This window comes from Hemitrygon akajei, chromosome 24 (genome assembly GCF_048418815.1).
Source record: "Hemitrygon akajei chromosome 24, sHemAka1.3, whole genome shotgun sequence".
Lineage (NCBI taxonomy): Eukaryota > Metazoa > Chordata > Chondrichthyes > Myliobatiformes > Dasyatidae > Hemitrygon > Hemitrygon akajei.
In genome coordinates, this window is record NC_133147.1 from 47,164,479 (window position 1) to 47,179,547 (window position 15,069).

The 15,069-nt window shown below is 51.8% G+C and overlaps 1 protein-coding gene across 1 annotated transcript in view; it reads right to left on the reverse strand.

Moving 5' to 3' along the window:
* LOC140715711 (GRIP1-associated protein 1-like) overlaps positions 1 to 15,069 on the reverse strand; it is a 56,119-nt gene that overhangs the window by 5,419 nt on the left and 35,631 nt on the right. Inside the window, exons 13-16 of the mRNA XM_073028082.1 lie at positions 13,561 to 13,660; positions 12,617 to 12,694; positions 8,891 to 8,983; positions 2,540 to 2,789 (exon numbers count right to left, since the gene is read on the reverse strand). Coding sequence (XP_072884183.1) covers positions 2,540 to 2,789; positions 8,891 to 8,983; positions 12,617 to 12,694; positions 13,561 to 13,660 — 521 coding nt within the window. The remainder of the gene's footprint in view (positions 1 to 2,539; positions 2,790 to 8,890; positions 8,984 to 12,616; positions 12,695 to 13,560; positions 13,661 to 15,069) is intronic.

The following is a 15,069-nucleotide window of genomic DNA, read 5'->3' on the forward strand; positions in this document are numbered from 1 at the left end:
GCTGGGTAAAGGCATAAATTATAATCAACGTTTTGATGATAAACTCTGCCGTCTTCATCAAAGGCTGCAGGGAGAGGGCATGATGGAGAACTCAATGGGCTGAATTAACTAATTCTGCTCTGATGTCTTATAGAGTGCAGTGCTCAGTTCTAGGAGCACATTCTCAATGTTGGTCTCTAATCCTCTTGCACTACGGAGACAGCGTGCAGCCGTTAATGATGACACGTCTTGGAATGTGGGTGGAAACTGCCGTGCACACACACGGATTTGCGGGGAGTATGTCTCAGTCACAGGGATTCTATCTCTACCTCACACAGTCATGGGGAGTATGTGACACTCTCCCTCACACACACACACACAAGAAAACACTGCTGCAGTGGGCAAGGTCGCTGAAGCTGTGAGGCACCGACACTAACTGCTGTATTACCGAGCTGTCCTTACCAACGACAAAATTTCGCTGAAGCATCGTTCCAGCTCTGAGAAGTTTCCATTAACCTATTAGAGGTTTGCCTGTGAGGCTTCGATTCCCACTCCGCCGAGACATGTCAATTCATATCCTATTAAACCTGGCCTTTCTCCAACGGTTTATGCTGGCCTTGGACCCGTCTATTATTCTTCTCGACTGAAGTTTACCTTGTGATTGCTGCTTCTCAGATGCTCCCCCAGATACTAATCCCAGGTCATTTTGGTTGGTTCCTTCCCCAAAGCCAAACCAGCTTCAACGTCAGGGCAAGCGCGTTTCCCTAAATTTGCTTAGGAAATTAGACCATAGGAATAGAATTGGGCCATTCGGCCCATCAAGCCTGCTCTGCCATTCCATCACAGCTGATTTATTATCCATCTCAACCCCATTCTCTAGACTTCTCCCCATAACCTTTGACACTTTGACTAATCAAGAGTCTATCAACCTTGGTCTCCACAGCCATCTGTGGGTTTCCTCCCACATTCTAAAGACGAAAGGGTTAGGGTCAGTGAATTGTGGCATGCTACATTGGCAACACTTGGAGGCTGCCCCAGCATATCCCCGGATAGTGTGGGTTGTTAATACAAAAAAACACATTTCCCTGTATATTTTCAATGTACCTGTGACAAATAGAGCTAATCTTTAAGCTTTTCATGGCATTTGTACAAATATCCTAGGAACGTGAGTGTGACAACGAACGTGAGAAATTCTGCAGATGCTGGTAATCCAGAGCAACACACACAAAATGCCGGAGGAACTTGGCACGACAGGCAGCATCTATGGAAATGAATGAATAAACGTTCTGGGCCCAGACCCTACTTCAGGACTGGAAAGGAAATAAAGACTAAAGAAATAAAGGACTGGAAGACGTTGGAATAAAACGGTGGGCCAGGTGGGTGGAAAAGGTCAAGGGCTGGAGAGGAAGGAATCTGACAGGGGAGGAGAGTGGACCATGGGAGAAAGAGAGGGGAAGCACCAGGGGGAGGTGGTAAGCAGCTGAGAAGAGGTACGGGGCCAGGGTGGGGAATAGAAGAAGGGGGAAGGATTTTTTCTTCTGGGAGGGGAAATCAATGTTCATGCCATCAGGTTGGAGGCTACCCAGACGGAATAAAGAGTGTTGCTCCTCCACCCTGAGAGTGGCACAAGAGGAGGCCGTGGACCATCACGTCCGAACGGCAATGGGAATGGGAATGTTTTGCCACTGGGAAATTCTGCTTTTGGAACTTGCCACTGGCCAAACATTACAGCACAGTACAGACCCTTCACCCATGTTGTGGTGCTGCCCTTTTAACTTAGTCTGAGACCAATCGAACCCAGAAACATAGCCGGCTGCTTCTCCTTTCACCCATGTGCCCATCGAAGAGTCTCTTAAATGTTCCTAATGTATCTGTCTCAATTAGAGAAGGTGCAGAGCAGATAGTAGGGAGCACGCCATTATGTTGGAAAGTTGAGTGAGCTTTAACCTTAAATGTTCCTTAATCGAGTGGAAAGCCAGAGACTTTTCCCAGGGCAGAAAAGACTAATACGAGAGAACATAATTTTAAGGTGAACATAGAACATAAAACATTACAGACCAATACAGATTCTCTAGCCCACAATGCTGTGCCAACTTTTTAACCTACTCTATGATCAATTTAACCCTTCCCTTCAACGTAGCCCTCTAATTTTCATTTACCCATCTAAGAGTTTCTTAAATTTTCCTAACGTATCTGCCCCTCCATCACCCCATACACTTAACACTCTCTGTGTAAAAACCTTACGTCTGACACCCCCACCCCCACACACTTTCTTCCAATCACCTGCAGTCCTAGCACCAACGGCAGCCCTGGGAAAAGGTCTCTTGCTGATCACTCGATCTATGACTCTTAGAATCTCATGCACCCCTATCAAGATGGCCCTTATCCTGCTTCGCTCCACAGCTTACCTCAAAAGTCAGGTTCTCTAGTCCAGGCAGCATCCCAGTCAATCTCCTCTACAGCTGCTCTAAAGCTTCCACTTCCTTCCTATAAAGAGGCAGCCAGAACTGAACACAATGCTCCAACTGTGACCTGAGCAGTTTCAGAGCTGCAACGTTACCTGGAAGTAAAGGTCTGCAGAGAATACTAAAGACAGTAACCCCAAACGTCTCGAACCGGCTGAACACATGGTGCAGCCGGCAGCCTAGGGGGAGCAGCTCCACACTGGACCTCACCTGCAGCTGGCTGTTGAGGTCGTCCCGCTCGGCCACAAGTCCGTCCACCTCGCCCTGTCGCTGTTGGATGTCAAGGGTCAGCGATGTCACCTGGTCCCGCAACTGGTTCACCTCCTGTGCCTTAGCCGTCTGGATCTGTTCCGGGAGAAATAACAGCAGAGTCAGAAACAGAAACATAGCCATCCTATGGCACACTCGCAGGGTTGGTTCCCTCCACACCGCCCCATCACACACTCCCGGGGTCAGACACAGAGTGAAACCCCCTCCACATCGTCCCATCACACACTCCCGGGTCAGATACAGAGTGAAACTCCCTCCACAACCGTCCCATCACACACTCCCGGGGGTCAGACACAGAGTGAAACTCCCTCCACACTGTCCCATCACACACTCCCAGGGTCAGACACAGAGTGAAACTCCCTCCACACTGTCTCATCACACACTCCCTGGGTCAGACACAGAGTGAATCTCCCTCCACACACCGTCCCATCACACACTCCCTGGGTCAGACACAGAGTGAAACTCCCTCCACACTGTCTCATCACACACTCCCTGGGTCAGACACAGAGTGAAGCTCCCTCCACACCGTCCCATCACACACTCCCGGGGTCAGACACAGAGTGAATCTCCCTCCACACTGTCCCATCACACACTCCCGGGGTCAGACACAGAGTGAAGCTCCCTCCACAACCGTCCCATCACACACTCCCGGGGTCAGACACAGAGTGAAACTCCCTCCACACCATCCCATCACACACTCCCGGGGTCAGACACAGAGTGAATCTCCCTCCACACTGTCCCATCACACACTCCCGGGGTCAGACACAGAGTGAAGCTCCCTCCACACCGTCCCATCACACACTCCCGGGGTCAGACACAGAGTGAAACTCCCTCCACACCATCCCATCACACACTCCCGGGGTCAGACACAGAGTGAATCTCCCTCCACACTGTCCCATCACACAGTCCTGAGGTCAGAGACAGAGTGAAGCTCCCTCTACACTGCCTGTTCAAATGCAGAGCAAGTCTCCTACTGCACTGTCAGTATTGTTCACCACCGGCTTTGTGGCTCCCGCTTGATGATGCTTCAAGCAAGATGGGGACTCCACCCGGCTGTTCCCAAGATGGAAACCAGTGTTAACGCATTTGCTTTAAAGGAATACATTAAAAGAAATTAGTTTGTTCATGGCAAAACCACCTCTGAGGATCAGGCAGGGTCAATGGGGGACGTGTAGTAGATACTATACATATGTGACACCAGGGGCTTACTTCCACTCTGTGCCCTTAGAATGCATGGTGAAACAGGGTAGAGCAGAGATTCCTAAATCTTTTTATGCCGAGGAGCCTTACAATTAACCGAGGGGTCCACGTATCGCAGGTTGGGACCCCGGTGCAGAGAGCAATGAGGGTAGTGCAGTAAATGCTCTGACAGAGTATGAGAGGGGCCTGATCAGCGAAGTACAGTAGGCTCAGGCTACGTCCACAGTAGACTGGATAATTTTGAAAACGCCGGTTTCAGGTAAAAACGATAGACGTCCACACCAAGCGTTTTTGAAAATACCTCCGTCCACATTAAAACGGGTATCTGGACGGTTCTCCTCCTACTGGGCATTCGCAGGGCACATCTACAGAAAACAAGCGACATGTTTTGTGTCGAATCTCGCTGTGAAAGTCTGCATTTGTGCAGTTACAGACCAGAAAACTTAAAACAAAATTGCCAAATGACGGACAGCTGGCAGCTCTCACACAGGAGGCAACTGGCAGGGAGTTCATGGACAGTATGACCCGACTGACGACGAACATTGAAAAACTGACTAACTCTGTGGCATTAATAAAGCACTTTGTTAAATGTATAAAACATGATCTGCATCAGTGTTATCTTGTATTTCCATACAATGTTACATTAGGCTGTTACACATCTATTGTCAAAGAAGTACTTGCATAAATAGGTAAACCACCTTCACACAAGCAAGGACAGAAAACAGGGCAAAGTGAGTATACTAATTTATTCAGTGAGTTATGGGTCAAAGTATTTGGTGAGTACATTTCTAACTCTTCTGGCATCAGTCTCATTGCTGCCTGTTCTGAAATTGTTAGGTTGTTCCAGCATGTCATGACAGCGTTTCTAGAAATCTCCAGTTACCCCGTCCACACTGCTCCAGCCAATCGTCATTTTCAAATTTACACACTCTGGAGGGTGTTTTAGAAAAGCTCCGTATTCGGGGGAGGCAAACACCGTTTCCATGTGGATGGAGGGTCAAAATGAAGAGAAAAAGCTTCGGTTACCGATTTATCTGGTGTGGTGTGGACTTAGCCTAAGTTGCACTGTGTCTAACTACATCCTGGAAATGTGTGATAAGGGACTATACACAAAGGAACAGAGAGAGCCAATGAGGGCGGCGATATGTGTGAAGGTTCTAAATGCACCACTGCAGACAATCAGAAGTTGGAACTACTGGAGACAGCAGGAAGTCAGCAAAGTATTTGGAGAGGGAGAAAGTTGTGAAACACTGATTATTTCTGCCTGAGCTCAGAGCAAAAGAGTGGGGAGAGGGCGGGAGAGTTTGTCAATAAGTATCTTCTCCCCAATGAAGGAAGCAGTATTAATTCCCAGGTAAGATCAGAGATATGTTCTTCCCAGAATGGCTGGTTGTATACTCACTGGCCATTTTATTATGTATACTTGTTTGTTAGTGCAAATATCTAATCAGCCAATCATGTGGTGGCACTCAATTCATAAAAGCATGCAGACATGGTCAAGAGGATCAGCTGTGACTGTCAAATGATTGTTGGTATCAAGCAGGGTGGTTTGAGTATCTCAGAAACTGATCTCCTGGGATTTTCATGCACAACAGTCTCTAAAGTTTACAGAGAATGATGTGAAAAACAAACATCCAGTGAGCAGCAGTTCTGAGGGTGAAAACGCCTCGTTAATGAGAGGTCTACTTCCTCAAGACTACCTACCCCTCCAACTACCTTCATATTGTCTGTAAACTTTGCAAAAAAGCCATCAATTCCATCATCCAAAATCATTGACACTTAACTAAAAAGAACTGGTCTACCACACAGACCCCTGTGAAATCACTGGCAGCCAGCAAGAAAAGGCTCCTTTTATTCCCACTTTGCCTCCTGCCAGTCAGCCTCTGCTTTATCCATGCCAGAGTCTTTCCTGCAATACCATGGGCTCATAGCTTGTGGCACCCTGTCAAAGGTCTTCTGAAATTCCAACTATCCACCGATTCTCCTCTGTCTATTCTGCTTGTGGTTTCTTCAAAGAATTCCAGCAGATTTGTCAGGCAAGATTTTCCCTTGAGGAAACCATGCCGACTACAGCCTATGCCTCCAGGTACCCTGAAACCTGATAATCAACACTAACATCTGACCTTGAAGAGTGGAGTGACATTTGCGATTTTCCAGTCTTCTGGAACCATTCCAGAATCTAATGATTCTTGAAAGATTGTGACTAATACCTCCACAATCTCATCAGCCACCTCCTTCAGAACCCTGGGGTGTGCTCCATTTGGTCCAGGTGATTTATCTACCTTTCAGTTTCCCAAGGTACTGCTCTCTATTTATGGTAACTTCACACACTCAAGACCCCTGACACCTGGAACTTCCACCATATTGATAGTGTCTTCCACAGTGAAGACGGATACAAATACTTATTCAGTTCCTTGTTCCCCCATTTCTACCTCTACGGCATCGCTTTCCAATGGTCCAATATTCACACTCACCTCTCTGAAGAAACCTTTGGTATCTTTTTTATTACGGGCTAGCTTTCTTTCGTATTCCATCTTTAACTTCTTAATGACTTTTTTAGTTGCCTTCTGTTGCTATTTAAAAGTTCCCTGATCCTCCAACTTTCCACTAACTTCTGCTCTATTATATGTCGTCTCTTTGACTTTTAGGCTGGTTTTGACTTCTCTTGTTAGCCACGATTAAGTCATCTTTCCTTTAGAGTACATCTTCCTCTTTGGAATGTATATATCCTGTGCCTTCTGAATTGCTTCCAGAAATTCCTGTCGTTACTGCTCTGCCATCATCCCTGCCAGTGTTCTTTTCAAATCAATTCTGGCCAACTCCTCTCTCATGCCTCGGAAATTTCCTTTACTCCACTGTAATACTGATGTCCAACTTTAGCTTCTCCTCAAATTTCAGGGTGAATTGGATCATATCACGATCACTTTACCCTACGGGTTCTTTTACCTTAAGCTCCCTAATTTTAATTCTAGCTAATTGCACAACACCCAATCCAGAATGGCTGATTCCCTAGTGGGCTCTAAAAAGTAGGCATTCTAGAAATTTCTCCTCCTGGAGTCCAATCTACCCGCATATTGAAATCCCCCATGACTAATGTAATATTGCCCTTTTGTACACAACTCCCATCAGGGTCTTTTTACCCTTGCAGCTCCTTAGCTCTATCTACAAAGTTTCCACACCTTCTGACCCTGTGTCACCTCTTTTTAATGATTTGATTTCATTTATTTTACCAGCAGAGCAACGGTGCCCCTTCTGCCTTCCTGCCTGTCCTTCGATGCAATGTGCATCCTTGGACATTAAGCTCTGAGCTATAATCTTCTCCCAGCCACGATTCCGTGGTGCCTACAACATCGTACCTGGCAATCTGCAACTGTGATACAAATTCAGCTACCTTATTCCCTATACTGCGCGCATTCAAACGTAACACCTTCAGTCCTGTATTCTCCCTTTTTGTTCGCGTCTGCTTTTTACACTGCCACTCATCCTGTTGACTTCAATTTTGCCCCATCAGCAGCCTCTCCTTACTACGCATTGCCTCGGCTTGTAAACCAGCGACCTCATCTTCAGCACCACTATCCGCCTTCCCCCCCCGATACTTCTGGCACTGAAAAGTACGCAGCTCAGAGGTGGCAGATGGACGACAGTGTCAGGACATGTACAGTCTTGCACTCTGGGAGAAGAAATGAATGGCTCACTATTTTCTAAATCGACAAAAAAATACAAAAGCTGAGGTGCAAAGGGACTTTGGAGTCCTCGTGCAGGATTCCCTGAAGGTTAATTTGCAGTTTGAGCCTGTGGTGAGGGAGGCAAATGCAATGTCAGCATTCATTTCCAAAGGACTGGAATATAGACGCAAGGGTGTAATACTGAGGCTTTATAAAGCTCTGGTGAGGCCTCACTTGGGTCCCTCACATAGAAAAGATGGAAAGGGTTCAAAGGAGGTTCACAAAAATTATTTCAGAATTAAATGGCTTGTCATATGGAGAGTTTGATGGCTCTAGGCCTGTATTCAGAAGGAGGAGGGGCGAGTTGAATGAGACCTATTGAATGGTGAAAGGCCTCAATACAGTGGACGTGGAGAGAAAGTTTCCTGTGGTGGGAGAGTCCAAGACGAAAGGACACAGCCTCAGAATAGAGGAGCATTCTTTCAGAACCGTGACAGGAAGGAATTTCTTTAGCCGGAGAGCGATGAGCCTGTGGAATTCGCTGCCAAGGACGGCTGTGGAAGCCAGGTCCCGGGGTATTTTTAAACTTTCGGGTTCTTTCCGGGTTCTTGATTAGTCAGGGTGTCAAAGGTTATAGGGAGAAGGCATGCGAGTGGGGTTAAGAGGGACAATAAATCAGCTAAGACAGCATGGCGGAACAGACTCGATGACTTAATTCTGCGTGTTCCCTCACAGGATGCCTTCACCATCCCGTGGAAGAGACACACAGCACAGAGATGTGGTCTGTCACTTCTGCTTTCCAAAACAAAGCAGACTAATTCACAACCCCCCCCCCCCCCCCATCAACTCAAAATTTAGGCTCTGATCGGGGGGGGGGGGGGGGGGGGCGGGAACGCAGCCTCAGATTCCAGCGGGATGGAGACAAAGAGAAACCACCTTCCCCAGAGTAGTGACAGTGTGGAAATTTCTTCCCAGGGAACCAGTAGCAGTTACCTCATTAAATCTATTTAAAACACAGTTAGATGTTTGCACAGCAGGGGAATTAAGGGATCTGGAGGAAAAGCAGGTAGGTGATCACAGCCAGAACACCCTTGACCTTGTTGCATGGCAGAACGGACACCACTAGTGCTGATGGGTTTGGGGAGGGAAGGACACAGAAACAAGGTGGGGGTGGTGGGGAACTTGGTGCCAGGAACGGAGAGGGAGATGGGCCTGGTCGCTGCAACGTCCCCCTCCCTCCAGCACCTCAAAGCTGACCGCCACGCTGAACGCGACCTCGGCGAGCCGCCACCCCCGACCGGGCACTGGTACCTGCTCTAGCGCAGCTAGGCCGGTGCGGAGAGCATCGTTCTCAGACAGCACGCTCTCCACCTGCTCCTGACACTCTGCGCTCTGACACTCCATCTGGGGTCACAGCAGCGTGGGGGATGGAGGGGGAGAGGGAGAGGGGTGGGAGAGAGGGGGAGAGGGGTTCGAGAGAGGGCGAGAGGGAAGGAGATTATAAGGGGGGAGAGAGAGAGAGAGAGAGAGAGAGAGAGAGAGGGAGAGAGAGAGAGAGATGATTTATACAAACAGCCCAATAACACAAAGACATCCAGGACAGAACAGGGGTAGGAGACAAGACTGCAGACAGGGGATGTTTAGGGTGAATGGACACAGCACTGGGTAGGCACTGACCAGGGTGCAGGGGGTGGGGAGAACAGATTCTCGTGGGGACTTCAGAAATGCGTGTAAGCAAGGAGACTTCAGGGGGAAAATTCTCAGGGATGGTGGGCGGGGGACTTAGAGTGTGAAACACACAGACCTCAGGGACGGGGGTGGAGTCATAGTGCGAGACGGACACGGTCCCCAGGGTGGGGTGGGGCGACTGAGGATGGACACAGTCCCCAGGGTGCGGTGGAATGTCTGAGGACGGACACGGTCCCCAGGGTACGGTGGGGCGACTGAGGATGGACACGGTCCCCAGGGTTGGGTGGGGCGACTGAGGATGGACACAGTCCCCAGGGTGCGGTGGAATGTCTGAGGATGGACACGGTCCCCAGGGTGCGGTGGGGCGACTGAGGATGGACATGGTCCCCAGGGTGGGGTGGAATGTCTGAGGATGGACACGGTCCACGGGGCGGGGTGGAATATCTGAGGACGGACACGGTCCCCAGGGTGGGGTGGAGCGACTGAGGATGGACATGGTCCCCAGGGTGGGGTGGAATGTCTGAGGATGGACACGGTCCCCGGGCTGGGGTGGGGCGACTGACAACGGACACGGTCCCCAGGCTGGGGTGGGGCGACTGAGGATAGACATGGTCCCCGGGCTGGGGGGAGTGACTGAGGATGGACACGGACCCCAGGGCGGGGTGGAATGTCTGAGGACGGACACGGACCCCAGGGTGGGGGGAGTGACTGAGGATGGACACGGTCCCTGGGCTGGGGAGAGTGACTGAGGATGGACACAGTCCCCAGGGTGGGGTGGAATGTCTGAGGACGGACACGGTTCCCGGGCTGGGGTGGGGCGACTGAGGACAGACACAGTCCCCGGGCTGGGGGGAGTGACTGAGGATGGACACGGTCCCCGGGCTGGGGTGGGGCGACTGAGGATAGACATGGTCCCCGGGCTGGGGGGAGTGACTGAGGATGGACACGGACCCCAGGGCGGGGTGGAATGTCTGAGGACGGACACGGACCCCAGGGTGGGGGGAGTGACTGAGGATGGACACGGTCCCTGGGCTGGGGAGAGTGACTGAGGATGGACACAGTCCCCAGGGTGGGGTGGAATGTCTGAGGACGGACACGGTTCCCGGGCTGGGGTGGGGCGACTGAGGACAGACACAGTCCCCGGGCTGGGGGGAGTGACTGAGGATGGACACGGTCCCCGGGCTGGGGTGGGGCAACTGAGGATGGACACGGACCCCAGGGCGGGGTGGAATGTCTGAGGACGGACACGGACCCCAGGGTGGGGGGAGTGACTGAGGATGGACACGGTCCCTGGGCTGGGGAGAGTGACTGAGGATGGACACAGTCCCCAGGGCGGGGTGGAATGTCTGAGGACGGACACGGTTCCAGGGCTGGGGTGGGGCGACTGAGGACAGACACAGTCCCCGGGCGGGGTGGAATGTCTGAGGATGGACACGGTCCCTGGGCTGGGGAGAGTGACTGAGGACAGACACAGTCCCCAGGGCGGGGTGGAATGTCTGAGGACGGACACGGTTCCCGGGCTGGGGTGGGGCGACTGAGGACAGACACAGTCCCCGGGCTGGGGTAGACTGATTGAGCAGAACGGATGAAGTCTCAGGGGTGGGGTCGATATGCAGCCATGTATTGCGGAAGAAGGAGGGATCTCAGAAAGGAAATGTGAAGCGGAGGGAGGGAGCAGCAGGCAGCTGAAGCGGACGAGATGGAGAGCGAGTGACAGCCAAACGGCAAAGCGCGATTGTTCCACAGATGCCTCTGTGGAGGGTGGGAATGGGCAGGAGCCTGAGCAGACTGAACTCTGAAGCAGCAGGGCTTCAGACGGGGAGGTTTACATCTGCTGTGGAACAGAACATGTAACGAGATGGATGGGTGAGCACATCTGCCCCATCCCACAGAGCCAGCAGCTCAGTAATGCCCCCAATAGCCAGGTATTCACAGACCCAGAACACGAGCAGTCAGGACCCCTTTCCGTTAAGTCCCGTTGACCACACTCCCATCAGGACCCCACCCTTCCCATTCACCCTCGCTATCCACACTCCCAACTGGACTCCACCCCTTCCCATTCACCCTCGCTATCCACACTCCCAACTGGACTCCACTCTTCCCATTCACCCTCACTATCCACAATCCCAACTGGACTCCACTCTTCCCATTCACCCTCACTATCCACACTCCCAACTGGACTCCACCCCTTCCCATTCACCCTCACTATCCACACTCCCAACTGGACTCCACCCCATCCCATTCACCCTCACTATCCACACTCCCAACTGGACTCCACCCCTTCCCATTCACCCTCACTATCCACACTCCCAACTGGACTCCACCCCTTCCCATTCACAGTATCCACACTCCCAACTGGACTCCACCCTTCCCATTCACCCTCACTATCCACACTCCCAACTGGACTCCACCCCTTCCCATTCACCCTCGCTATCCACACTCCCAACTGGACTCCACCCTTCCCATTCACAGTATCCACACTCCCAACTGGACTCCACCCTTCCCATTCACCCTCGCTATCCACACTCCCAACTGGACTCCACCCCTTCCCATTCACCCTCACTATCCACACTCCCAACTGGACTCCACCCCTTCCCATTCACCCTCACTATCCACACTCCCAACTGGACTCCACCCCTTCCCATTCACCCTCACTATCCACACTCCCAACTGGACTCCACCCCTTCCCATTCACCCTCACTATCCACACTCCCAACTGGACTCCACCCCTTCCCATTCACCTTCACTATCCACACTCCCAACTGGACTCCACCCCTTCCCATTCACCCTCACTATCCACACTCCCAACTGGACTCCACCCCTTCCCATTCACCCTCACTATCCACACTCCCAACTGGACACCACCCCTTCCCATTCACCCTCACTATCCACACTCCCAACTGGACTCCACCCCTTCCCATTCACCTCATTATCCACACTCCCAACTGGACTCCACCCCTTCCCATTCACCTCATTATCCACAATCCCAACTGGATCCCACCCCTTCCCATTCACTCACAGTGAGACCCCACCCTTCCCATTCACTCGCACTATCTAATCTCCCAATGGGACCCCAACTCTTTCCACGCACTCAGAGTGGACCTCACCCCTCATCCACTCCCAATGGGACCCCACCCATTCTCATTCACTCACACCACCTGCACTCCCAAAGGGACCCCAACACTTCCCATTTGCTCCCACCTTCCACCCTATGGGACCCTACTCCTTGCCAATCTTTCCAGCCAATCCCAAGGTCTGTATTCAGTTGGACATAAAAAGTAAGCGGTTCATGGAGGATGGGAGGGAAGCTAGGACACAAGGCTGCTGACAGACACCTCACCAACCTACCTGATCTCGGACACCCTGTACCACCGCCTCGTGTTCCTTCTGCACTTTCTGCAGGTGCTCCTTCAGATCTGACAGACTCTAGACAAAGTGAAGATCCACGTAATTGAGAGCGGTATAAATCTTCGCGAACCAGCCCCCAGCTATGGGTAAATAGCCCCACTGCCTTGTGGGCAGCCCTGGGAGAGACAAAGGCTACTGAAGTAAACACAGGCAGCCAATCCGGAGTGTCTGGATGTCATTGAACATCGTTCCTGCAGCTGCTGGCCAAACGTATTGCTTCATAAGCTTTCCCTGAGGAGGCCGAGAGGGAGAGCTGGATGACTGGGCATCTCAGGATCTCCATAACTTCTGGCCAGGCTTGTGATGATCATCACCCACTGTCCTTCGAGACAGACCGATGCCAGCCACCAGCTATAATCTCAGTCAGAGACAGTCTCTGAAAAGAGAGATTTAAACATCTCTCCTTGATCGATGTCTTGGGGGTCACAACCTGATCAGTCACTCAAACACGGTGCTCTGGCCTGCAGTGAGTGACTCATCGCAACACACCAAACTCTACCCCCCATGTCAGGAGTATGACAGGACACTCCCCACTTGCGTTCATTACTCCATGCACTCCACATCCCCCTACATGTCAGGAGAATGAAGGGGTGCACCCCACTGCCCCCTTATCCGGCTGGCGGCCCGCATAACCCCGTCCTTGGTTCGCTGTACACATACACCCTGTATCTGATTGGCTGCCTGAGTATCCTCCCCCGTACCTGATTGGCTGGCCGTGTACCCGCCCGTAGCTGATTGGCTGCTCATGTACCCCTTCCCATACCTGACTGGCTGCCCACATAACCCCCCCATACCTGATTGGCTGTCTGCATACCCCCGAACCTGATTGGCTGCCCGTGTACTCCCCACATACCTGATTGGATGCCCGTGTAAACCCCTCATACCTGATTGGATGCCTGGGCTTCCTGCTGTAGACGCTGGTTCCGAGCAGTCAGGGCCTTCAGCTCCTCGTCCCTCCTCTGCTGGATCTCATCGATCTTTGTCCTGGAGGGAAATGGGCAGGGAGAATGGAGGGACAGGGGGCAGGGGGGGGAAGGAGGGAGAGAGGGTGGGAGAGGAAGAGGGAGGAGGGAGAGGGAAGGAGAAGGGAGTGAGTGGGGAGGTGGGCGGGAGTGGAGAGACAGGAGACAAGAGGGAGATGGTGGAAGGATGTAAGAATGGAAAGGTGTGAGGAAGAGGGGGAGGGGTGGGAGGAAGAGGGGAGGGGTGGGAGGAAGAGGGGAGGGGGTGGGAGGAAGAGGGGAGGGGGTGGGAGGATGAGGGGAGGGGGTGGGAGGAAGAGGGGAGGGGGTGGGAGGAAGAAGGGGAGGGGGTGGGAGGAAGAAGGGGCAGGAGGAAGGGAGGATGAAAGAGGAGAAGAGAAGTAAGATCATGTGAGTGGGCAAGGGAGCCAGGATGTGGTGTAGACGTCTAAAGGGGTGAGTTTGTACGTGTGAAACTTGTACGTGCGTGCAAAAAGGAAGAAAGAGCCCGGCTCCCATGCCCACTCACATGTCTTTCCCCCTTTTGCACACACGTGGCACCGTTCCAGCCCTCCCAGAGCCTGGGCCCATGGGATATTTTGTCTCCATCTGACACTCTCCCATACCCCCCACTCTTCCCTTCTCACACACCCCTCCCACAGGATCGGGAAGTAACGGGTGGCAACAAGTCTGCGTTCAGGAGGAATTAGTGCTGAGTCAGGGCCAAGTAATGGTGAGGTCAACGGGCTGATACGGGATACTGCAGACTGAATCTGGAGCAACTACAAACGATCCACGGCAGGACATCAGTGATCCAGGCAGCCTCTATTGCTGAGAGAGAATCACTGACACTTGGGATTGAAACCTGGAGTAACACCAGGAATTACTCTCGACTCTGACTCTCTGCCGAGGCTGCTTGATGCCCCTGGGGCAAAGCATGCCCCAGCTGATCTAACAGGACCTTCATCACTGCTGAGAGACTGCATGCTCTGTCTGCATGTCCATTTAGAAACATAGAAAACACAATACAGGCCCTTCAGCCCACAAAGCTGTGCCGAGCATGTCCCTACCCTAGAAATTACTAGGCTTACGCACAGCCCTCTATTTTTCTAAGCTCCATGTACCTATCCAAACGTCTCTTAAAAGATCCTATCGTATCCACCTCCACCACCTTTGCCAGCACCACTCTCTGAGTAAAAAACTTAACCCGACATCTCCTCTGCACCTACTCCCCAGCACCTTAAACCTGTGCCCTCTTGTGGCAGCCATTTCAGCCTTGGGAAAAAGCCTCTGACTATCCAAATAATCAATGCCTCTCAACATCTTATACACCTCTGTCAGGTCATCTCTCATTCTCCGTCGCTCCAAGGAGAAAAGGCCGAGTTCACTCAACCTGTCCTCATAAGGCATGCTCCCCAATCCTGGCAACAT